The sequence below is a fragment of the Plectropomus leopardus genome, chromosome 7 (genome assembly GCF_026936395.1).
Source record: "Plectropomus leopardus strain MGB_pleo_1.0 chromosome 7, ASM2693639v1, whole genome shotgun sequence".
Taxonomy (NCBI): domain Eukaryota; kingdom Metazoa; phylum Chordata; class Actinopteri; order Perciformes; family Serranidae; genus Plectropomus; species Plectropomus leopardus.
Window position 1 is genome coordinate 9,079,399 of NC_142182.1, and position 25,403 is coordinate 9,104,801.

The 25,403-nt window shown below is 38.1% G+C and overlaps 1 protein-coding gene across 1 annotated transcript; it reads left to right on the forward strand.

Moving 5' to 3' along the window:
• The first annotated feature begins 83 nt into the window (after positions 1 to 83).
• Positions 84 to 24,311, forward strand: anpeplb (alanyl aminopeptidase, membrane like b). The gene is made up of 20 exons (XM_042496746.2): positions 84 to 1,348; positions 3,433 to 3,575; positions 3,712 to 3,845; positions 4,377 to 4,497; positions 5,265 to 5,419; positions 6,046 to 6,159; positions 6,405 to 6,548; positions 6,637 to 6,702; positions 10,015 to 10,080; positions 10,251 to 10,399; positions 12,987 to 13,066; positions 13,282 to 13,415; positions 14,970 to 15,025; positions 15,171 to 15,318; positions 15,482 to 15,570; positions 17,661 to 17,771; positions 20,627 to 20,794; positions 20,956 to 21,096; positions 23,036 to 23,099; positions 23,370 to 24,311. The coding sequence occupies exons 1-20, from the start codon at positions 738 to 740 to the stop codon at positions 23,514 to 23,516; spliced, it is 2,841 nt and encodes a 946-aa protein (XP_042352680.2). The 5' UTR covers positions 84 to 737; the 3' UTR covers positions 23,517 to 24,311.
• The last annotated feature ends 1,092 nt before the right edge of the window (positions 24,312 to 25,403 follow it).

The window sequence follows — 25,403 nt, forward strand, 5'->3', positions numbered from 1 at the left end:
AAATCTCTCTGCTCTCTATTCTCCTCCTCTTTTTCTCCTCTCTTATCCAGCCCACTCAGCACTCCTCCCGTCATATGCTTCTCGTTTGTTGCAAGTTTGTTAGGCGCACAGGATCTTTGTTGACATGCATCTTTGGAAAGCATCATCCGACCCCCTGTGCTGAGCTTTTACCCGACCGTGGAGGGCAGGTGTTGGAGGGAACGTCACTGCATCTTGGAACTGTGGCCACCGTCACCTACGATCCATTGTGGTGACGCTGATGTTCTCCTTGTGAGGGATTTTCTTCAGCGGCAGCTCTTGTTTCCACTCAGGCGTGCGATTATGATGGTTTCGAGCAGCGTGCGCTAAGGGAATGTGAGGGAGTGTGTGTGACGGGAGTGTAAGTGAGGATGAAGTGTTCTTTGAGGTTTACCTAACCCATGCATTAGTGGTAAGACCACAGTAACCACCTCCAGATGTTTGAGAGCACAATCTGACTGATTATTTACAAGGCCAATAAACATCGCCCTCTTCACACTATAACGCTTACTCTTTGCTCCTTGGGGAAGGCCTGAGTTAATGCTTAATCAAAGTACAGACCCTAATTGCTAAGGCCAAGCCCTGTTTATGGGAGGGAGGTTACTTGTATGTGAACAGATCATTGCAGACCAAAGGCACACAAGCTCAGGGACTCATCAGACTCATCTCGAGCAGTCGAACAGCAGGACATTCACAACTGACCACAGGAAGCAGCCACCATGCCCAAAAAATCCTCCATATCTAAGGCTTTCGCCGCTGCTTTTGTTGTTCTGACTGTGTCTGTCATCGCCGGCATTGTCATCATGATCATCTTATATAACAGTGAGATCAGTGGACTGAATCCGACGGCCCGGCCAACGTTCGCGTCCACCACCCGAGGTCCTCCACCTGTCGTACGGCTGCCAAAGAATCTCATACCTCTCAGCTACAAGGTCTTCCTCCAGCCTCACCTCTACACCCGCATCATCGAGGTGGTGAACGTCACCAGTCCGAATCAGACACATCTCTTCACCGGGAACTCTACCGTTACTTTTCAATGTGCCCAGAGCACAGACACCATCTACCTCCACAGCGGCACTGACCTGAAGCTTTCTGATCCAGTGGTGATGAACAAGGACAACAATGAGAAGATCGGTGTTTCTGCAATGAAAAAGCACGACGACGGAAGTTACTTTCTGGAGATCCAACTGAACGAAGTGTTGGAGGCAGGAAGGAACTACAGTTTGTTTCTAGCTTTCGAGGGAGAAATGTCAACATTTCTTGATGGCATGTATGCAAGCACATATGCTGAAGGTGTTCCAGCCTTTGAGGACGATAAAAACGCACAGAGGTAAGTAAGAAACTAAGTTAAATGTTAATGTTTTTTTTCTCTTCAAATGATGATAAGTTTTGTTTGTAGAAAATAGGGCTGTCAAATGATCAATCTTCCTGGGAAGCTAGCATGACATGGATCACTGGATCATTCAGTCTCGTAGTTTTGTATGATACTGGTATCGTCACTCTAACTTTATAACAGTACAGACTCTTTAAGACGAGAATGTCAGCGGGTGATTAACACAATTAAACAAACTAAAAGGGAAAAAAGGGAGACGCAAATAACCCATTTTCATTCAAATATATTGAGGTGACATGGCCATGCCATTTTTGTTCGCCAAAATTCATCCCAACTATTGAGCTTAAGTAACTTCCTGTAAGGCTAGCATGACATGGTTGGTACTGTATAAGTCTACTAGATTCACAGCCAAGTACAGTCTCTTAAAAAGAGGAATGTTGGCCGTGATTGCCGGCAACAAACGTTAACGCCAACAACCCTAAATAAAATAATATAACCTTCAAAATCAAGGATGAACCGCTGTGCTCAATATTGAATCAATCTGATTAATCACCCAGAAAAGATACTAAAGATTACACTACTTTAACGTGCCTGCCAAACAAAGTTTAGCTTTTTTAAGAAAACAAACTTCGACAACTCACAAGTTTGATTTCTGAGATGTTAAGACAGAAAATAAATAAAGTGACCAAAAATGATCATACAAATTGTCCTACATCTGGACCGAAGCCAATTAGTTCCCTTCCAGAAAACTACGAACATCAGATGTGTTTGCAGTCTTTAACGGTGTGGGCTGTTGTTTAGGAGCTGCTTGTTGAGGGCCGGGTAACTCTGCTGCTGTCTCCTCATGTATTTGCCAATATTCTTCTCCTTCCCCCAAGCAAACCTAACTTTCCACGCATGAAAATAAACCAAACTTGGCACGTAGGTTCAGTCTGATGTCCAACTTAACGGGAATTGGGGACCAATAGTCCTGATGGTGGCAGTAAAGCAACTGTTTAAAGTTCAGTGCTTAAAAAGTCATAACAAGTCACCTGTTGCCTACAGCTTTGCAACTTTCACTAAACTAAACTGTAGGCCCAGTTGTGAAGACACTTTTGTAAACTACAACCTAGTGCAAATTGTGAAGTCCATCACTCTGTTTTTAACAAAAACTGTAAAACTAATGAAACCTATCTCCTCCAACATTTTTAACTCAATTCACACCAAACTCACCACACAGCATCTTCAGACTGTCCGACACAAACAGTCAGAATTTGATGTCAAAAACTGAATTTTTGACATTGTTTCAAGGCAAGAAAAGCTACTGCGATTGGCTGAGGCTTATGGGTCTTGTAGTAAATGCCACTCTGAAACTCCATCGCAGACTTTAACCCTTTACCTGCACCACAAACTAATACAGAAATACAGAAATAATAAACAAATGGCTGCTCTTATTTTAAGGGGAAAAACAATCTTTCTTTTAAACTTAGGCTTTCTATAAGTGTTGTTATTAACAGCAAGCTCCTAAATAGACATTTATGTCTGTATTGATTTGTTTTTCCATCATATTCACACATTAAGTACATAATTTTAGCCTGTTTTTTTGATAAGTTCCTGGAAACAGCCTTAGAAAACGTGAAAAAAGGTTTATTTTCTATGATATTGTTATCTACAGTGAATTTGGACTGTGTGATGCTGCATACAATGTCACCATTGTTTTTTTCTCCAGCTAATATCGCCCAGTCATCCAGTCATCTACAGCATGTTTTTTCAAGAAAGATTTAGGCAAACATCTTGTTTCAGTTTACTTAAACTGATATAAATCTGTGACAGGAGCACTTACACTGATTCTGTTTGGAGAAAAAAACATAAGCATTTTATCTTTCAAACAACACACTGCATGTAAGAGTACAAGTGGAATAAGAAAAGCTGTCAAGGTACTTTGGGAAAGCCTTGGATAGATGTTTAAGGTGAATTTTTCTAAGTTTCTCAATTCAGAGTGATTCATAACAGGTCCTTTATGATATCTGACTCGCTTCCTCATTACTTTTATCTGCAGTCTCTACCTAATTGTTAAAGGCTGACTGTATCTGTTTTCATAGATTCCTTGTTGCCACCAATATGGAACCATCAGAGGCCAGGACTGTGTTTCCTTGTTTCGATGAGCCAGAAATGAAGGCAGAGTTTGATGTGACAATCATCCACAGAAGAGACACGACAGCATTAGGGAATGCGGAAAAGTCAGGTAAAAACAGTCTCCTCTGACAAAGCCAATACGTACAATGAACTACAGCTCATGGCTCCTCCGAGAGTAAAACAGTAATAAAATAATTCCAAGATATCCTTCCTTATATTGTTTTGCCTTGTTTCCTCTCTTTCAGACTCCAGTCTCTTAGACGACGAATGGAAATACACTCATTTTCATCCAACACCGCAGATGTCCACATACTTGTTTGCCTTCACAGTTTCAGAGTTTGATGCAACTCCCTCCTCACATGAGCGCGTGATAATTAACGTATGTGCACTGAAGATATTCAAAATGATTCAATGTGTCATTGTTTTTGGTGTAGTTTACCTTGTCTACAGTCACTGTCATTTTTTGCAAGCTAAGTTTAAAAAAACATTATTATTGTTTTTATTATTAGTATTGGTAGTATTAGTAGTATTAGTAGTAGCATTTAGGTATTTGACCTCCCACAGTTTTTTACAGTGGGCCTGAGGGTCAAAACAATTCAACATTTCCAAAAATACCAAAACAATTTCCAAAACACTATATATATCCCAAAACACTACAACATTTCCCAAAACACTAATCCATTTCCCAAAATGCCTCTAACATTTTCTAAACGCTTTAACATTTCCCATAACACTACAGTATTTCAGAGAGTATTTAGAGAAATGTTGAAGTGTTTTTAGAAATGTTGTTTTTTGACCCTCGGGGCCACTGCAGGTTTTTGATTAAGCACAAGTAGAACAGAACAGAAGTATGCAGGGGGCTAGTTCCTGCTTTGGTGTTTTAACTTGCCTCTATTTTTTGCCCCTACAGACGTATGCTCGCCCTGAAGCGACTAAAGCAGGACACACTAAATATGCGGCCAACATCACCGGAAAGATTCTTCAGTTCTACGAGAGCTTTTTTGAAATTAATTACGAACAGAAAAAGCTTGGTAATCTTTGTCAAGTTTTAATAGGATAGACTTTAAAAACCGGATGCTTGTTGTCTCCATGATGACATTTTTACTGCTTTTGTTATTTTATCATAAAAACTGCATTCAGCAATACTGTTTCAGTTAGCCAATGTAATTGGGTCCCAGGTGGAAGGCTCATGTTTTTATGCCTACGCGCCAGTGATAGCCATGGCTAAAGGCCATCTGTCTGTCCCATACGTCCCATCTCTTCTTATGAACATGATATTTCAAGAATGTCACAAGAAAATTTCTTCAAATTTGGCAAAAATGTCCACTTCGAATCATTAAAGATCTAAGATTTTAGTGGCCAAAGGTCAAGGTCACTGTAACCTCATCCGTCTCATTCTCATGAACATGACACCTCAACAATGTCTTGCTGGAATTTATTCATATTTGGCAGAAACGTCCACTTGGACTCAAAAATGAACTTTGTGATCAAAGGTCAAGGTCACTGTGACTTGACTTGACTTGACTTGACTTGACTTGACTTGACTTGACATGACTTGACTCAAGACTCAGAATTTCACGCAAAGGTCAATGTCATATCTCAGGAACAAAAAAAGGAGACATTTGGTCAGATACTGACTTGGTGACACTAATATTGGGTGTCCACCTTAAAGGTTTTTATATTTGAGAAGAGTCAGAGGCTGGTGCTCGAGCACCACCTGGGATCTATCTGTGCACATGTATGCTGGTTAAGCAAAAGTAGGGTTAGATTATTGACTATATCTGTGTGATTCCTCCAGATCAAATTGCACTGCCAGACCTAAATCCTGCAGCAATGGAAAACTGGGGACTGATCACGTACCAGGAGGGAGGCCTGCTCTTTGAGGAAGGCGTGTCCTCACAGTTACACAAGGAAACGATTGCCTCTCTTATCGCACACGAAGTGGCACATCAGGTTAGAGCAGAGTATAAAAATATCAAAAACACACAAAATATACACTATAAAATCTAACAAGTTAACATTTCTTAAAATGATCCTGGGAAATGATTGCCTTGAAAAAGCAAAGTAATTGTGATTATAAATCTTGATTTATGTTTACTTTATTTCTAATTGTTAGTTTTACTGAAAAAATTTAGCTGAATTTTCTTAATTTGGTGAAGTTGTTGCAACTTAAAAACGAGGTAAGTAAAATTACCTTGTTCTTTGTAAGTGCTCACAACTTCAGTAAACCAAGTTAGTCTGACTTAACTTGATTTTGCCAATGATGAAGTCAGGAGATTTGTTTTGTTAACACGTTTATAAAAGTACAAATAAGACTGACTAGTTTCCAACAACAGAATACAGATAAAAAGCACAGTAATCTTGGTTTACTGAAGTTGCTAAAATTTAGAAAAATGTCTTTAATTATACTTGTCACTTTTAAAATAAAAGCACTAACCGTTTCTCACTGATGACAAGTACTTTTGCATAAGAGCACTGACAAAATGGCAAAAACGTTATTCCAACAACATCTTGCATTATTTTCTTAGTGTTACATATCACTGTCACCTCAACTATCCATATTGTCTTTTTGTTGACAGTGGTTTGGAAATCTGGTGACAATGAAATGGTGGAATGAAATCTGGCTCAATGAGGGCTTTGCCACCTACATGTCATTCTTGGCAGTGGACCATGTTGAGCCTACATTTCAATTGGTAAGTTCAGTCCAGATCTTCCCTGCCATAGCTGAAGCCCTCTGTCTGATGAGGACACTGCGTCCAAGAATTATATATGTATTTCTGCTATTTCATTCATTTTCAATGAGAGGAAAATTTTTTTTTCTTATCTGTTGCAAAGCTTTTCAACTTGCAGTACTCATGGTCAATAAAAAAAATATAGTCGAAAATAAAGCTTGGTGCAAAACAAACAATACATTGTTGTGTCATTTGGTTTTCCTTAGAAAGAAACACACATCATGAGCAACCTCCATGATGCATTTGAGCAGGATTCTCTGGAAACAGCCCATCCTCTCACTCCTCCGCCAGAAGAGGTCCAGGAATACTTTCAGATTATTGGGATGTTTGATTCCATAACCTACTGCAAGGTAGAGAGTTCACGAGACAAGTAATAAATACGTTCTCTTTCCATCTATCTATCTATCTATTAACATGTATTTGCTATTGACTCTGTAGGGGGCGGCTGTGCTGAGAATGCTGGCAGACATCGTGGATGAAAGGGTTTTCAATATAGGAGTCAAAGTAAGCAACAACTTTTAATCTATTTACATGGGCTGAAACTGTGCTGTAATTCTTCTGAATACAGGTGTTGGGGTTCTGCACACTGACCCTGACACTCAGCACTGAAGGTGACTTCTAACTCTCTATTTAACCTCAAAACACGAGGTGAATGATAAGACTAAGAATATACCTGGGGTAAAGTTTCGGGTTTTTTTCCTGAGAAGATGCATTCTTTTGATTATTGACTTACAACATGGTGGATATGCAAACTACCACACCAAACTTCAGTATTTGATGCTTTGATTTGGGTAATGAAAAAACTGAAACCTCCTGAAATCACATCAGCTGCTTATAATATTGTGTGTGTCTGGTTTACTTTCTTCAACAACAATTTACTGAATGCTGCAAAAAGCAAAGCACACTACACAAAGCCAACACTGCATTTTTCCTTTTAGAGAGTCTCCTCATTCATTACAAAACTGTCAGTGCTGCATGGAAGTTTTCTTAATGGATTAACTCTTTGAAACCTGGAGTGACATCGCTTTTCTTGTGCTACTTTCAAACACCTTTCACAAGTATTTAAACCTTTGAACCCTGAGCAAATTGGCGCAATTTCCTCCAAAAACATAACAACAAGGCAATGAACAACTTAGTAACAAATGTTCAGATAAAGATAAGATAAGGAAAAAAATATAATTATCATAATTATCACAATTAAATATTTAAAATGTTCAAGAATTATTTTGTTTTTTTAAGCACCTATTTCAAATTTTGTTTTCCTTCTTTTTTTAAAAAGTAATTTTTGGGTCATTTCTTCTTTCTCTGTTAATTGCCTTCTTTTTCTCAGGTTTCAAAGGGTCAAAGGGTGCCAGATATTGACACACAGTCTAATGTAGCCAAATCCAATCTATTGACAATAGACCCTCTTAGGCCAACATCACAATAACTTCATGGTATTAGCTGAAGGCAAAACAAAGGATTAAGCAGAGAATAACATGGGTTGCCATGGGGTTATAGGCTACTTAGGAGTCTTAAAATATGGTCTTGTTGTGTTGTCGGCTGCCAGAATAGAGAGAAAAATTTAAACACAAATCAGCCGTCACTTTCTAGCCAAGAAAAACCAAGACAATTATGATTCAATGTGATAAGAAAAAAAAAGACTGGATGGGGGAAATCATCAAAACAGACAAAATACATGCAACACTTGAAAGGTTTCCCCAGTTTTGTTTTGCTAATGAAGCTAATTAAGTTAGTAATGACAAACCCAGTGCATGTTATTATGACGGCCTTTGGGCTCATTGGTTGAGAAGCACACACAGCGATATGCAGACACAATTAGTTGTACATATAAAGTACCAACCATGTGTTGGATTTAATAGTGGGAATTCAGAGTTCAGAGGTCAAAGAGAAAGTGAACAACAAGCACAACAACAACAACAAGCAGCTGAGAGCAGAGGAGATGAAAATTTAACTGTCTGCTGAAATGACCGCAGACTTTTTCAGGCTTTTTTAGTACAACAACATCAGGACTCACTACAACAACACTCCTCTCCCACATAAAGGCAGGAGACTAGTAAATAAGAGACAAGAAAGCTACATTTCTTATCAACAAACATTAATATGTCGTTAAAACTGTCCAGCCACAGTGGCACGCGCACAGTTTACCCACAAAAGTACGCACACACAATGAAACAGGTGCTGGGCAGCGACCTGACTCCTAAATAATAACAACCTTTGAAACAGGGACATGACAGCCCAACAGGTACCCCAAAATCCCCTTGAAAAAAATCACTTGTACTCACCTGTTTGAATGTTTCTGACTCTGTCTCTGACTGGTTGCACCTGCGACCGAAAATATGTAAATAATAACGTTTAACCAATGCTATGAACAGACAGCATCTACCAGGTTATTAGTTAGCTCATCATAATAATTTATAGGCCGATTATCCACCTCATAGATGCACGACTTTACCAATAGCACGCAATTTAGCCTACACAACACATGTATGCCTTGTTTTAAAAATCACATCTAACACAGCAGCCAAACGTTACGGTTATTTAGACCAACGTTACGTAGCTTGCTGCTAATGTTAGCTTAACTGCTACATGTTTTGCTGACTCACCTCTGAGGGCAGCGGCGAGTGGGGGTGTCCGTGAGCTGGTAACTGTTTGTCAAAAATCCAAAAGAAACTATTTAAGGGAGCTCTGAAACTTTCTCCTCCTGTTTTCCTCCTGCATCTCTCATGTATTTTCTTGCCACCGCATTTCTGTGTTTGAATGACTGCTAGCTTGCTCAGGTGTGCTGAGCTTTCGTCGTTTTGTCACGTGATCAAATAGAGACTTATGATTGGACAACAACATACACACGTTTCCCAGCAATCATCACTGCATAAGAAATTTTCAAAACATTCATCTGATTGAATAGTTTTCAGTAGTAATTTACAGTTTTTATTGCATATGTAGAATGCATATATACACATATAATTTTGATATAATTTCCTTAATCACCAAAAGTAAAGTAGTAGTAAATAGTAAATTAAGTACTAAGTAAGTAGTAGTAAGTAAGTAGTAAATTATAGCTGGGCAAAAACAAACTACAACACAGTCATGTCCACTGCTATGATGCTGTAAAGGCGTGTTCAAAGCAATTCAGTGTAAAAACATCTTGTGGTCTCATTTAGCCATTTGCAATCGCTTTATGATGTACAAGAGCTTCGAAATTTGCGAGTCATTTACTGACATATTTTATTTCATAGAAAAAAACGGGAACGTTTCACGTTCAGATTGTGTGAAAGGAAGAAGTCATTTAAAACCTCTAACTGAAAACACATTCAGAAACCAACTGAAATGAGGGAACTGGAGCTGCTGAAATGCTAACGGCTCGCTTGGTTATTGGACTCATTACTGGGGTTTGCAATAACACCATCATTGTTGCTTGGAAGTCTAACATCTGTTTTTTTTTTTTTTTTACGTATTTATTTGCAGTGTGAAAAGACAAAAACAGGTTCACAGTCCATACTTAAGAGCATTTGTAATTTCCAGCAAAAAGGAGCAGGCAGGTGCAGGATTGCTAAACACTCCCATACAAACCTACGACATCATTGCGGTTTAATCGCATTTGGCCAGAAAATGACAGATAACTTATTAAAGCCAGACATTTATTTCAACATCCCCCTCTTGGGATCTGCTGCTGGCAGCTGTGTATGGATACTTTCATCCAACTCTCAGCAGCAATTCTGAATGCAAACTTTCCCTCTGAAAACAATCATTTAAGCACAGGATGAAACTGTTAACTGGAACCTCTCTCTGGTTCTTTATGTTTTTGTGTTTTAGGCATACCTCTCAGACTTCAGGTATCAAAACACAGAGCAGAGCGACCTCTGGAAATATATACAAAAGGTAAAATCTTGTATTTAATCACCTTTTTTTACATGCCAAATTGTTGTTGTTAGCTGTAAGCATGTTTTGTTTGTTATAACAATGATGATAATGCTGCTGATGATAATGCTGATGTCACTGATCAGGTATTTAAATCACCAAATATTGTCTGATATTTTACATGTTTACAGGCCGAGCATGATAATGGGGGTCACACCGAAGTTGCTAAGGTGATGAACACCTGGACCAATCAAATTGGCTATCCTGTCATTACCATCAACACTACCAATGGAGAAGTCTACCAGAAGCACTTCCTGTTCAATGACTCTTCCGAATCTAGGTATGTGCTCAATGGACCTCGCTCCAGTGTCAAAGGTTTTGGTGGAAGATCAGGACAAAGATAATGATCATAACAACTTCATTTAAGTTTATACTTCAAAGTGTCTCAGATGCTATAGGTTTTGTAATTACAGTCATTTATATTTGCTTTCCATATAACATGAAGAGAATTAGATAACTGAGGTCTTGACTTTATCTGAACATGTGTTAAAGGAATTAACTCTTGAGCGAAAATTAGTATATTTAAATAGATTTATATCTTTAGTATAGAAACAATGGAGGAAGTCACAAGAGCAAGAAAAGAAGAACGTGGCTGGTGTATTTATTGATTTGTAATAAGTGATTGATAAAGGACATCATGACATTTATGAACTGTCCCTCTAATACAGACATGTCCAAAGACCGCCCTAGGGACCAATTGTGACCCTTGAACAAATTTTAAATGGCTGTTGGCTTGTTTTTCAAAATATACTATATGGGACCCATCAGAAAATATTGGTTAATGTCAAGATCACTTTGCATTTTTACTTCACCTCACTATAGCGGGGCTTTAGTAGGAACGCTGCAGGGAGAACGGATGTGTTTTCATAAACAGACGATGAACAAACAAACAGATCAGTTTTCTACCAGCAGACATTTCCTGCCACAGTAAAGAGGCATAACGTCAACAGTGATAACCACCGCTTCCAAGAGTGGTGGAAAGTTGAATACTTTTTACTGAATGATGACACAGTTACAGTTGTCTCATAAATAAACAATGGATCAAACGGCCATCTTTTATGTGAAAGGTGGATCCATGCATCCACAGTGAATTATCAACCAATTCAGGGAGCAGTTTCCCTAAGTGGCAGCCTCTGGGACTGAAAAATGAAGCCAAAAAAGTGCCAAAAACTACAATTCTTAGAATGGCCACAGTGACAAGTTAGTCCCCATAGACCCCCATGTTAAAACACCCAACTTTAGAGCCGAAATTAACGTTTTCAGGTACCGAAACAAAACATTGGTCTCTATAGCTAATTTCAAAATTCATGACAACTTTACAAAGGTTTTTAGTGTCATTATTCATTATTTTTCAATAGGCCAAAAAATCAATCGATGCAGGTTTAACATTACAATAATAATGTAATATTATTGTGTCATTATACACACATCGACCATAGTTTATGGTCAACATGAGCCACCGGTGTGAAGAATCCTGTCAACTTTACAGACATTTTAGATTTTAGGTGTTAGAAATGTGAGAAAATGCAGCATAGCAGGAAACTTATGGTCCAAATGTGGTTCCAAAATAATGATACCCTCCTACAGTATTTATTTTTTACATCTCAAGTGTAAGCACCACCTATTGGATCGCAAATTGAAAAATATCCCTAATCTTCAATATATTTCCAGAGACCAAAGTTTGATCATAAATCTGTCCTCCAGTGAGCGTATCACTTCACAGTGTTTATGTCCCTCTGAAATTAGATGTCACCAAATAATTTAAAAGTTAGGTTCATGTGTCTGTTTTGCTTGGCAAAATACAGTGAGTAAATGCTTCAGTGGTGTCTTTATTAACCAAGTATTTCTCTGCAAGCCCTGCATGAAATCACTGCATCTGATTACAATAGATTACACTGTTGGCCATGTGGAGTGTTTTGAAACAATGTGTTGTAACTATGTGCTCCATAACACTGGTTGCACAATAATGTGACCTGGCATAGTTTTGTTGCTTAGGCCATCCCCAGACCATAACAGGTCCGAACTCATGCATGATGGTATCTGCACATTATGCAGAAGATTAGATTCCATGCTCCATTTACAGATAACTGTGAATCACCTTTTTTTAAAAAAATGCTTTTTTCTAGATTGATATTTTGACTCTTCATTGCTCACGTATACACTGTAAAATCTGACAAGTTGATTACTTAAAAAAAATCTAGGAAATCGATTTCCCTGAAAAATGTAAGTAAAAATAACTATAATTCCTCATCAATGTTTTCTTTATTTCTAATTGTTAGAGTTTACTAAAAATCTAATCATATGTACTTAATTTTGTGAAGTGAAGGCAACTTTAATTAAATCAATCTTTATAACTTTTAACAACTTCAGTGAACCAAGTTAACTGAGCTATGTCTCTGTGCAATCATATTTGCATATTCTTAAACATGTTTAGAAAAAGAAACTCACATATCTCCTAAATTCACTATTGGCATTTGGAAATGATCAAGTTAACTCAGACTTACTTGGTTTACGGAAGTTGCTAACACTTAGAAAGAACAACATAATTTCACTTATCATTTTTAATTTGCAACAATGTCACAAAATTAAGTCAATTTTCAAGTAGTAAACATAAATTAAGAATAATAGTTATATTTACTTGCCTTTTCAAGGCAATTGGTTTCTAAGATTATTCTAAGTAAAATGAACTTGTCAGATTTTACAGTGCATATTTAATTGTTTTTATTAGGTTTTCATTCCCACTCTAACCTGATGTGCCAGTTTGTGTGCGATGAGAGCGGCAATCATTTCCTTGTGTAAGTGTATAGAAGCTGAATAATCATTATGTTTCATTATGTTTTTTTGTCTGTTATTTTCTGTCTTTTCAGTTCTTGGTGGTACGTTCCAATCAGAGTCATGTCAAATACATCTAAGCCTGTCCTTGTCTGGTTGGAATCCAGCACCACAGGTAACAAAATGCACAAAACAGAGCCTTGGAATAAACACCCTGTTCTTCTAAAACCCTGTATTAACTGATTTGTTTTCATGTTAGACAAACAACCTTTTGTTTAGATCTCTAGAGGACTAGATATAAAAACTCATGAGAAAAAAAACTTGAACTTTGGACATTGTTTGTATTCATACTGTGCTATTGATTATTTATGATATTTGCCCTTTGAACAGTAAAGAAAGGCGAATTCATTTCTAAGGCTGGAGAGTGGATCCTGGCAAACATCAACTCTACTGGATACTACAGAGTCAATTACAACCCAGAGAACTGGCAACGCCTCCTGACTCAGCTGGAGCAAAACCCAGATGTGAGCACTGAGCCATATAATGAGTTAGCAAATCATAGAACTGATCACAAAAAAACCTATATGTGGATGTTGTTTATTTGACTGAATGAGGAATGAGGACATTTTACAAGCTGATTTTTACTAGAAGGTAAATGACAACAGGCGACAGGTTACCCCTGAAGGCTTAGCCCTGATATTCCTTGAGATTTCGCGATTAAATGACATCTTGACTCATTTATTCAAATCTGAGGTGTCAAACAAAAACTCATTCATTGCTGATACGTTTCCCTGGCTGTTAATTTAGTCTTGCACAACAGGATTTATATTGAATCCAGAATGAGAGCCTCAATTTCTTGACTCTTTCCAACTGTTGATTTAATGAACAGTCCTGCCTGTCGTCATGGACACCTATTACATAATGGATGTTTTGGATGTTCTGGTACTTGCCTTAACTACGTCATCAGCATGTGGTTAATGTAAATGATGTCCAAGGACAGCAATGCGTTGGACTGGGCGATCCACCACTTTGGTCCAGACTGACATGTCTTGGATTGTTGATTGCCAACAGTAGGATTGTCGTGACATTTTGCACAGACATTTATAGTTCCCATGAAATCCTAATGACTCTGTAGATACCTGGACTTTCCATCAAGTGCAGCCAGTAGGTCAAAGGTCATTACGTTAAGCTTTGTCAGATTTTGTGGTAGTATTACTTGACTTATTGCAATTCATCCTTTAGCATGAATATCTCTACCAAATTTCATGGAAACCCCTCCAAAACAAGCCATCAGGAGCTTTAGGAAAACCTACAAGGAGCTATTTGGTGTGGACAACACAGGTTTGGAGGGGTATGCAAACCCCTCCACCATATGAATCTGGCAATTTTTGGAAGGGTGGGGCTATATTTGACTTTGAAAACGTAAAACTTCAATGTAACCCTACCCTCAAGCCCACACGTTCGCATCCCAAGTCGTCACATGTTGCTTCTTTGCAGTGGACTTCTGTGTCTGTTATTGACATTCCAGGATGGTGCTACCGGGATGTCAACAAATGCACATGGTAGGATTACGCTGTGTCAGTGTTTCAACCTGACGACGTCCTGCTGTTTTTCATGCAAATGCAGCAGGTGTCATCTTGCCAGCGTATAATAACACCACAAATGGTTCTGTTCGCGCATACTCACCTGACGCCCTCATGCATTTTGGCATTGCGATTGCGATTAAGCCAAAAGCACTGTCAATGCAGCAATATTTTACGGAATAAGAAGGGGCTGAGAATGGTGACACTGACTTGTCCTGAGCATTGATATTTATTTATAACTACCGCGACTGCAATTTGACAGAACTATTTTGATTTACTAAATTCATGTTTTCATGATTTTATTTAACTGATTGATTGACTGATCAGTACTTAACTTTTAGGTTATTTGCCCTTCTCAGGAGGCATTAAAGTCTTCACTTCCTGTTCTCATATTGATTTTGCTGTAATGACTGAGTACTATTGTAGATACCTTCCTATTTGGGAAGCTGTTAAACTGAAATGTCAACTGTCCCTCGTCTTGTTCTTGTTTTTTAGCGGATCCCACTGATGAACAGAGGGCAGCTTCTCGATGATGCATTTTTCTTGGCAAGGTAATAATGTGGATTCAGTTGATCCAGACTGCTATACTGTAGTTTTCTGCATGATGTGTGTTGTGATCACACCTGTTTTTAAGATCATGTCTGGTTGCAAGTTTGCCTCCCTGATTTTACCAAGTCCAACCTCTCTGTTCCTCAGGGCCAAAATGGTCGAAGTCACTCTGGCTCTTAATTCAACACGCTTCCTTCGAAATGAGAGAGCGTACCTTCCCTGGAAACTGGCAGTCAAGAACCTCAAGTACATTGTCCTCATGTTTGACCGCTCTGAGGTGTATGGACCCATGCAGGCATGTGATATCAAAACATCCTTTATAACTTGTGATATAAAAAATGTATCCTGCTTTGTAACATTACTTACTGAAGTGACTCATATTGAGCAATAAACAGATGTGCCGTAAAAGTGTTATATTGCTGCATGTGTTCCCGTAACTCTGCTGTCTCTTCCTGTAGGCGTACCTCCGGGAACAGGTTAAAGGCCTGTACAACTCTCTCAGGAACTACACAGACCATTCAACCGTCCCAAAGGATCACTCCTTACAGTAAGGACAAATGAGTTTACAGCTCTACAAATTCACAATCCATTCTAGAGAACCAATGCAGAACAGATGTGAGTTTGTATTGTTATTATACACATCATCTGTTATAAACATATTAGCAACAGATGTGTAGTATAAACCTGTTCCAATATGTAGTGTGCTTACAAGGAACAAGTTCTCAAGAAGTCTTATTTGGAGTAAAAAAAAGAAAGAAGAAGACTTTAAACGTGACTGAAAGATTCTTTGGTATTAATTTATAGATTACCTCTGTATGTGTAGCTCTTTACCAAGTAAACTAAGAACGACTTACCAAGCGCTAAAGCAACCAACCTAACAAGATGTTTTTACATAAGACTAATCCACTGTAAAGCGCTTTTGCTCCATTACCACTGCATGGTTCAGTTTGACCGAACTCACCTCTGGTATCAGGTACCTTTCTCTATTTCATTTATCACTGCATATAGTACCCTCTCAGTGTAGGTGGGATTTTTGACTGGTCACCAACGTGAGAAATGATGTGAGAAACTGCCGTGCCATCATCTTAAATGCAACATTTGCTGAATCTTTATATTAGCAACCGAACAGAGGAAGGGCTGCACTTTATCAATTGTATGGCGTAGTGTACATTTTGTATGGCGAAGTATACAGTGTAGTGTACATAGTGTTCGACATAGTGTACATATTGTTTGATGAAGTGTACGGTGTATTGTAGGTAGTTTATTGTGTGTGTGTGTGTGTGTGTGTATGTGTGTGTGTGTGAGTGTATGTATTGTATGATGTATTGTATGGCATAGTGTATGGGGTAGTCTACATATTGTGCAGCGTAGTGTACATAGTGTATTGTGTGTGTACATATTGTATGGCATATTGTATGTTGTGTATTGTGCATGTACATATTGTATGGTGTGGTGTACGGTGTAGTGTAGGTAGTGTACGGTGTTTGTGTGTGTATTATATGATGTATTGTATGGCATAGTGTATGGGGCAGTCTACATATTGTGCAGCATAGTGTACATAATGTATTGTGTGTGTACGTATTGTATTGCATATTGTATGTAGTGTATTGTAGTATATTGTATTATATTGTTTGTGTATGTATTTTATGACATAGTGTATGTAATGTGCAGCATAGTGCATGTATTGCATGGTGTAGTGTATGGCGTAGTGTACTGCATAACGGACGCAGTGTTTAGTGTAGTGCGTACATATTTTATGGGGTAGTGTAAGTATTGTGTTGCATAATGTACATAGAGTAAGCCAGTGTAAGTGTACAGTGTAGTGTACTTGTGTGTGTACGTATTGTATGGCATATTGTATGACGTAGGGTGTGTACATAATGTATGGTGTAGTGCACAGTGTAGTGTATGTAGTATATTTTGTGTGTATATTGTATGGCGTAGTGCATGTAGTGCATGGCGTAGTGTACATCGTAGTGTTGCAGTCACCTACTTTTAAAATTCTGACATGAGTGAATTAAAAATATTACCATCGTTACTGATGGAAGATTTAAAAATTACAGGTTTATTCAGACTGTCCAGCGTCTGTACCAGTTAGTAATCTGCAGTGTTTTAACTCCACCTTCAACAGCAGGTTCTGCTTGGAACCTCAACAGAGGTAGTACCTAAAAAGTAACATGCAGAGGAAATTTGGCAGTACTGATTAGTTATAACCATGAAATATTTAACTCATCAACTCTCCAGGTGTACTTTTAATAACACTCTGCTACCATGAATTACAAATCAGATATCGTTCAGTACTGAGCCTGGCTGTAAACCATCAACCTTATTTTTGTATATAAGCCCACCTGCTGGCACCATTCATATATAACTGCTAAGATATGCAGTAATTCACAAAGCAGAACTAAGAGAGACTGAATATTGGACATTCAGCTGGTGGACCCAAACATTACTCCATATGAAGGCTAATGTTACTCTGTATCCATTGTTTTGCTAACATAATATCTGTGCTCATGTTACCACGTTAGCTTGTCTCCCAAATGACGCTCTATTCAGACTTCCTCAAAACACATCACATTTAACGTCTTTTTTGCCTGTACACTAATTATATCAAATGAAATTGTGCTTCATTTCAAGGTACAACCAGATCCTCGCCACACAGTTGGCATGCTACAATGGACTCCCAGAATGCATAGAGATGGCTACGAATATGTTTGCTAAGTGGATGAACAGCAACTCTACCAACCCGTAAGTACACTAATCACAGTATCAAGTATTTTTTATTTAGGATTTGACCATTACAGTTTCTGTCTACTTCATACCTTTTTGAAATGATCCTAAACCTGCACAGCTCTACTTGTTTCCAAAAGCAATTGTCTCACTGTAATAGCTGTCATTATTTTCTGTAGTTTTACTCTGCAGCATTGATTTAGTAAAGGTAGGTGTCATTTTATCACTTTTTGTGTTAATTGTTGGTGGCTGTTGTTACCACTGTGCATTGTACTTCTTATTTTTAAAGCTGCACTTGGCACGAATTTTATGTTAACATGTACTCTAAAGCTGTGTTTCCATCAAAGGCTTTCAGTATACTACCTTTGGAACCAAAAATAACACCTACGAACATGTACCTAGACCCTAGATCTGTTTAGCGTTTCCACCGCAGACAGTACTCTTACATGTGGGTGGGGTTTTGTCCCTCCTTTGTCCAGCACTCGCTGTAATTCCTTGTTCACCAGTAATACAAAGTGAAGTCCACATCCCATTTATCATCCACAGAACGGGGCTGCACTGTGACTTTTTCAGAACTTAAAAGAGCAAGCTGCAGTGAGAGTCTCTCTTCATTGGATTTTTGACTCCTTGTAAGGCAAGAGCAGGGGTTTAGTGCTGCCGGAGCGCACAGGAACAATGTTCTGACATGCTCTTTTTTCTCTGAGTGAGGATGAGAACATTTGCAGTTTACATAATCTGGTTGGAATTTATGTTAATTTTTTTAAATGCTAGAAAATTTGACTGATTACTAAACGTGTATGTCATGCAGGAGAGACAAATTGCGTTGTCAACTCATGCATTGATAACATTACAAGTAAAAGTTCCACCTTAAAAGTTGCCAGCAGACTTATGTTCCAAAGATACTAAAGGTAGCATCTTCTCACAATGGAAACCCCCAAAAATTAGTAATAACCTGAACTGATCTGAACTGACCTGCTGGTGGAAACGCCCCATGACACTAATTCATAAACTACAGCAGCCATGAAGAATATGATCCTATTGTTGAAAAACAAAACTCCTGTACACTTACTTTCTAGCCTTTTGGAATCCAGGTGCAACTTTAGAGTAGAGAGACATTGGGCCTCACGCATAACACCATATACAAACAAATGTTGACTTATATTTGTTTTTATTTATTATGTCTTTGTTGCCAAGTGTGTTTGTTGTCTAAGCATAACATGACATTATATACAGAGCACAAGGGCCTTATAGGGCCCCTGGACTTTCGTGTGGGAGTCCAGTGTTCGCTTCCAATTTTAATGTAGTGTTTTTTTTTCTACACCTTACCATGTGCCTCCTTCGCCTAATCCTAACAATATAAGGCAGCAAGTGCATTTGTTTATGTTCTGGCATTGTTTGCCATGTGCTTGTGTTGTCTAAGCATAACCACATGCAGTGTATTCCCACCATGTGCTTGGGTTGACATCAAGGTAGCGGCATCGTGAAACATCAACAGCAGACACAGAATGATACCTAAAACATAACATGTAGACACAGAAGTCCACTGCAAAGCGGCAACATGTGACGACTTGGGATGAGAATGTATTGCAGCAATATAACATAACATAAATGTACAAGATGAAAATCACTGCATAAAACAGGTTTCTGAAAATATTACATAATCAAATTGAGATAAATATATGTTTTAAAATAATCATAATGACTGGATTATAACATCTGTGGGCTAAAGAAATACTGTTGGTCCACTGATCCAAACACAAACTATAAAAACCCTCGGATGATGTGGCTGAATGGCTCGTACACTGCTCTGAGATGCAGGCCTTACACAAAGATTGATTTTTAGATTTTTAGAGATCATATAGATCTACCTGATGATCATTGTAATTATTTAGATTTTCTTTAAATTAGTTAATTTTTTCTACATATTTTTTCTACTTTTTCTTTAAATCCTTGAATACATTTTTCTTGATGTGAATACTTCCTCTACCACTGACAGTATCCCTTATATTTTGTAATGACTGGGTTTTGATTTTCCAGTAACACCAGCACTGACACTCTTTATTTTATTTAAGTTTTATTTCACAGTACATAAATTTCACTACCACTGAAGTTCTTCCTTTTGACACTTTTTTAGATATTGGTTGTGTACTAGAGTACACTCCTGTCCTTATATCATGTTTAGTGGGCATTACCTATGAAGTTGGCTGCTCTTTATTTTTCTCTCAACAGAAATTTAGAAAAAGATATAAGATAAATTGACGAGAACGTTGCTGCATGAGGCCCATTGACTCTTCATTAAATGTGTATACTGTATGTGCTCACCCTATACACACATGCATGTATATACATACGGTAAAGCAGTGGTTCCCAACTGGTGGATCACGGGTCCATTCTGTGGTTCATTCTCATGGACCGCAAGTGACTTGTTAATGTTTTCAAGTTTGTAAAAAACATACTTTATTTTGACATTTATACCTAACAACTTTGTTAAAGGCCTCATTTATCACACCAACCTGTTTTTTGCCCTACAGCACCTATTTTATTGCCCTGTTCTTGGTATAATTTGGCCTATTAACATGCTGTGCCTTTGCAGTATTTTTTTGTCACCAGTTTTAAGTGAGTGCACTTTATTCTTGCAGTAAGTTTTACTCATTGTGTGCTAAGCCCAAATGTTGTTAACATTTTGTGAAATGAAATTGAAAATGTGGTATCTTATATGTGGAGCTTGAACTAATGACTAAGGAGAAATTTGGACCCTGTGGCTGGGCCAGTTGGGAACCACTGTATTAAAATGTGTTACATTTGAAGACATTTTGAAAAAGACACAGTCCTGATGTGAGGAAAACAACTGTGTGCGTCTGTGTGTCACTCAGCATCCACCCCAACCTGCGGTCTGTAATCTACTGCCAAGCTGTGGCCGCTGGTGGGAAGAAAGAGTGGGAGTTTGCCTGGGGGAAGTTACAGAGCTCCAGTGATACCTCAGAGAAAGTGCAGCTCCGTCGCGCTCTTTCCTGCACCAAAAAGATCTGGCTGCTTAACAGGTGAAGCCAACACAGCCAGGGTTAAACACAAAGTCCTGGTGTGTCATACAAACAATGTTTTGTACATGATAACTTCTTTTGCTGTGGACACGCCTTTGATAAGGTGAATCCCAAACATGCAGCTGTCATTAAGTGAAGAGCCAGTCTTTCTTATCTTGCAGATACCTGGAGTACACATTGAACCCTGAGAAGATACGACTGATGGATGTTCCTTCCATTATTAGCAGTATAGCCCAGAATGTGGCGGGACAGGCGCTGGCCTGGAACTTTGTCAGAGCAAACTGGGAATACATCGCGAACGGGTAGGTTGCTGTTTTGAGTCAGTCTACTGTCGCATCTGTTTCTGAGTCATGAACAAGTATTTGAGATAGTGTCGGTCTGACCAATAAAAAGGAAGACATGATGCGGATGTTTAAATTTAGTCATCTTTATTCAGACAGATTTCCAAGAAAATGACAAACATTCATGGTTTTCCCTAGAACATGTTCAGATTCGACAAGGTGGGGAAGCCAAACTAACACAGCCGTGAGATTATGAGAACTCTGAGCGAAATCTTCTTTTTATAGTGTACAGCTCTTTAAAGCTGCATCTTTTTTTTTTTTTTTTGGCCACTTGGGGACAGAACTCCTCCACAAGTCACACACATTTGTCATACTGTGATTTCGTCAAGTTGATATTCCTAACATGTCAGCAAACTGTTGCCCACTAACACACCCAGCAGACACAGCAGCATTATCTTTCATTTGGTGTCATGTTTCTGAGCACCCGATCACTGTAAGCAGTGCTGAAATGTAACTAAGAGCATTTACTTAAGTACTGTACTTAAGTACTTTTACTTTACTTGAGTATTTTCTTTTCATACTACGTTATACTTTTACTCCACTATATTTCAGAGGGAAATATTGCACTTTGACTTCACTACAATATTCCCACACCTTATGTTATTTCACAAATTAAGATTGTTTTCATAAAAAACACAGGAAAGGTTGATAAAATATGATTTATATGTTTTTTTGTTATAAATATAATTATAAACAGTTTATACAAGTACAACTGAAAAAATTCACCAATTTTTTTTTTCTGTTTTTTTTTGTTAATAATTTTGAGTTTTGATGGTTTTTATTTGTATTTTATTTCGGTGTATTTATTTATCCATGCTTATGAAAAAGCAGATTTATTTTTGCTAACAGTCTGTTGGATTCATGTTGATGTGTATTTTCAAGCAGATGTGTATTTTCAAGCATATTTTGATATCTGACAAAAACTTAATTATACAAACAATAATTGGGCGCCCCCCTGATCTGACTCTGAGGTTGCAGTGGGTAGTGGACTTTGCTTTTCCTAAGATAGCTAAGGCAAGACACACCCTACTCCCCCTCTGACTGGTTAGTACTTGTTGCCTGTGTTGCTTGGGTTGTTTAGGTTTAAGCAATAAGAATTGTTAATTTTCCTAATGGACGTGCTGCTGCTCACCGCCTCATCACAGATTAGATCTGAGAGCCTGCGGGCTGCTGTTTACGGAGGCGTCTTGACACTGACGTGCAGTCCAGTCATTTAAATAAACAAGAACTGCCATAAAACAGCAGACTGCAATAAACAGTGGCTTATAAAAATCTTGTGTGGTGTCATCAGATACAAAGGTCTTGTTATTTAATCAGTGCTTATCATTAGCTGTCCTTCATAAATCCCTCTCTGTTTGTACCGTTACCAGGAAGCTAAATTGATCAGTATCAAAGTAATATAGACATAACAGATGGTTTCATTTCATGAGCACACAGTGGCACCTGAAGTTGATCAGAATCAAAAAATCAGCAGCAATTAAAAATTTCTCTTGGAGTCAATAGATAATTTTACAAAAGAGGGTTATTGCCATGTTAAAGAAAAACAATTTCTTTTTTCCTCAAAATTACAACATTATTCTTGTAATAATACAACTTTACTCATGAAATCTATTTTTTTTCCTCTTCCATGGCCCTAATCCTCATCATACATTTTGATTAACCAGACTTTAATGATGTTTCTGTCAGAAAATAATCAAACTCATAATACTTTACAGTAAACAGTTTATAAGGGCTACCAAACCAAAACTGATGCAGTCTTATACAATAAAGTGCAATAAAGTCTGCCTTCATGTGTGCTAAAATGTTCTGTTTTTGTTAACTCAATGGTCATGGTGACGTTGCTTTGTGGTGTTGCTGAATATACTGAAATCTGTTTCTTATATTGGTCCTCTGCTGCCAGGTATCCATCCGGGATGATAGAGGCCGTGACCAGCAGGTTCTCGACACCTTTTGAACTGGCTGAGGTAATTTACTGATGTTTCATTATGTCAAAATAATAATACCAGCATACAGTTACATCAGGAGGAAACTCCTCTTTCCAGTCACACACCAATAGCTGATAATATCCAGTGAGTAACCAGAAACACCCTGATATATTATCAGAAGTCTCTGTGTCACCTTGAGTTATCTGGGTGGAAGCATGTTTGTTTTATCTCTGACTCTCTTTCTGCTACACTAACATCTAACATCACGGTACTAACTCTGAGTGTGTGTGTGTGTGTGTGTGTTTACAGCTTGAGCGTTTTGCAGCAGACTATGACACGGGATCTGTTACCTGGGCGGTGAGACAGGCCATAGAGCAAACTCAAGTCAACATCCAGTGGGTCAGCGAGAACAAAGACCCGATACTCGAGTGGTTTGAAAGTGAAACAGCTTCGTAGAGCAGAAACGCCATCTTTGATCGTTTTCGAGCCTCACAGATCAGTGGTGCTGGATGCTCTGCAGACCTTCCTCCCCCACTAATCCACCTCAAAATGAAGAACCGATCAATCCATACCTGAATCTCAGTTATCATGAAAAGAATCATGAAACAATTTACCAGCGGACAGTTTACCAAACTGAACTTTGGCAGCACACAAGTCTGATGCATAGTTTAGTACTGATAATTCATAAGAAATGTGATGAAAAAGAAATGTTTATGTATATGCATTATTTATACAGTATATTCAACAGTCAGAGGAACAAGCTTTTACCCCACTGTTTGTCATTTTTTTGCACATGATGCAGATATAGCATCAGCCAACTTCACAGTATAGTTATATATTTGAAAACATTTCTGTGTTTTATTAAAATTATAACATATTTACTTTTTGAATTCACTTGTTTCCTCTTGTTCCTGTTACCTATTAATAATATGTTTTTCAATCAAAGCTGTTTACAGTAGAAAATGGATTAAAACGTATGATAATCTCTAGCAGATGTGTATTTTGGGGACAAACTGAATGATTCTACATTAGTTAATTATAACGGCTCAAGTTCATGAGCTTTTTGATGCTGCCAATTTCTTGACCAGTGTCTCAACGGTTTGCACAAGCCAAAGGACAAACTTTTATCTGTTTGTTCGAGGGAACATGTCTATATGTGTATTTATGATGTAATCATGAAACCAAATTATTCTTGTATGTTGCTGAAATTGTATTTTTAATAATAAAACATTGACATTGTGTTAAATATGAGTCCTTTAGTCCTGTGATGTGACTTTTGTTTTAACAGGTGAAAGTAACAGGTCATATTTAGATACTTAAGAAACTCTGGAAATGCAGGCAGCTTTTAAAAAATTGAAGCAAGAATGGTGAAATCCATTCATCAGTTCAGTAATTTGAGACGCCCCTCCCCCATCTTGGAGACTGACGTTGCCTCATCAGGGTCGTCGGCTTGATAACGTTCACCTGGGCCTTCCAGGCTACAAAAACTGCATCAAAAGACATCCACTCTGCATCCATGGTTTTTGGTTTTGCACTCTCAACCCCTCCAAAACACACCAGACACACATCCATATGGCTTTCATCACTAACTTTGCTTATTTTTTACACTGCTTTGCTCATGCAAATGTGTGACTCTTCCTGTTACAACCTGGCTCAAAGGCTGCAACAAACATGGGCGACCAGACAAGTTTACAAACATTAAAAGCGTTATTTATTTTTAAAAAAACTGAATAAACATGCAAATCAATAATCAGTTGTGTATGCTGGGTGTGTTAAAATGTGTGTGGAAACCAAAAAGAACAGCAGCAGTGCCAGGGAGGGAAGGGAAAGTCTGTAGCAAGTTGCCGTTGGCCCAGGTGTGGCCCGTAGCCTGACGATGACCCCGGCTGCCTCTGCCTGGATGCTGCACGACAAAGAATAGCCAGGAAAACATGCATTCGCTGTTCTTTTGCTGTCTGATTCCTTGATGCCATATTGTCTACAACGGACACGTGTGTTTGTGTGTGTGTGGTGTCCATACATTAAAATTGTGTATTATTGTTTAATATTGTAATTTCCAGCTCAGCTCCAACAATAAGTCACAATAAAATACTTTAAAAACAAAAAATTCACATTCATACTGTTAAGTGCAAAAAAAATTGCATTTTAAACCCATTCATAAAACATGCATTGTATTACTTAATTTTGGGATTTTGCCATTTTGTAATTTTCACTATTTTCCACCTGATGATGTCATTTTTTCCATATTTGGCATATGGAGAAAATACATGCTATTTCCACTTTCTGCACTGTCACAATGAATGTTGCTGCAAATGGTTGACATATTCTGTAATAATAAAAAAA

Coding starts and splice junctions, on each gene's coding strand:
- anpeplb (XM_042496746.2), top strand. CDS start 738: ATGCCCAAAAAATCCTCCATATCTAAGGCTTTCGCCGCTGCTTTTGTT. Junction 1,349..3,432: donor GACGATAAAAACGCACAGAG/GTAAGTAAGAAA, acceptor CTGTTTTCATAG/ATTCCTTGTTGCCACCAATA. Junction 6,160..6,404: donor TTGAGCCTACATTTCAATTG/GTAAGTTCAGTC, acceptor GGTTTTCCTTAG/AAAGAAACACACATCATGAG.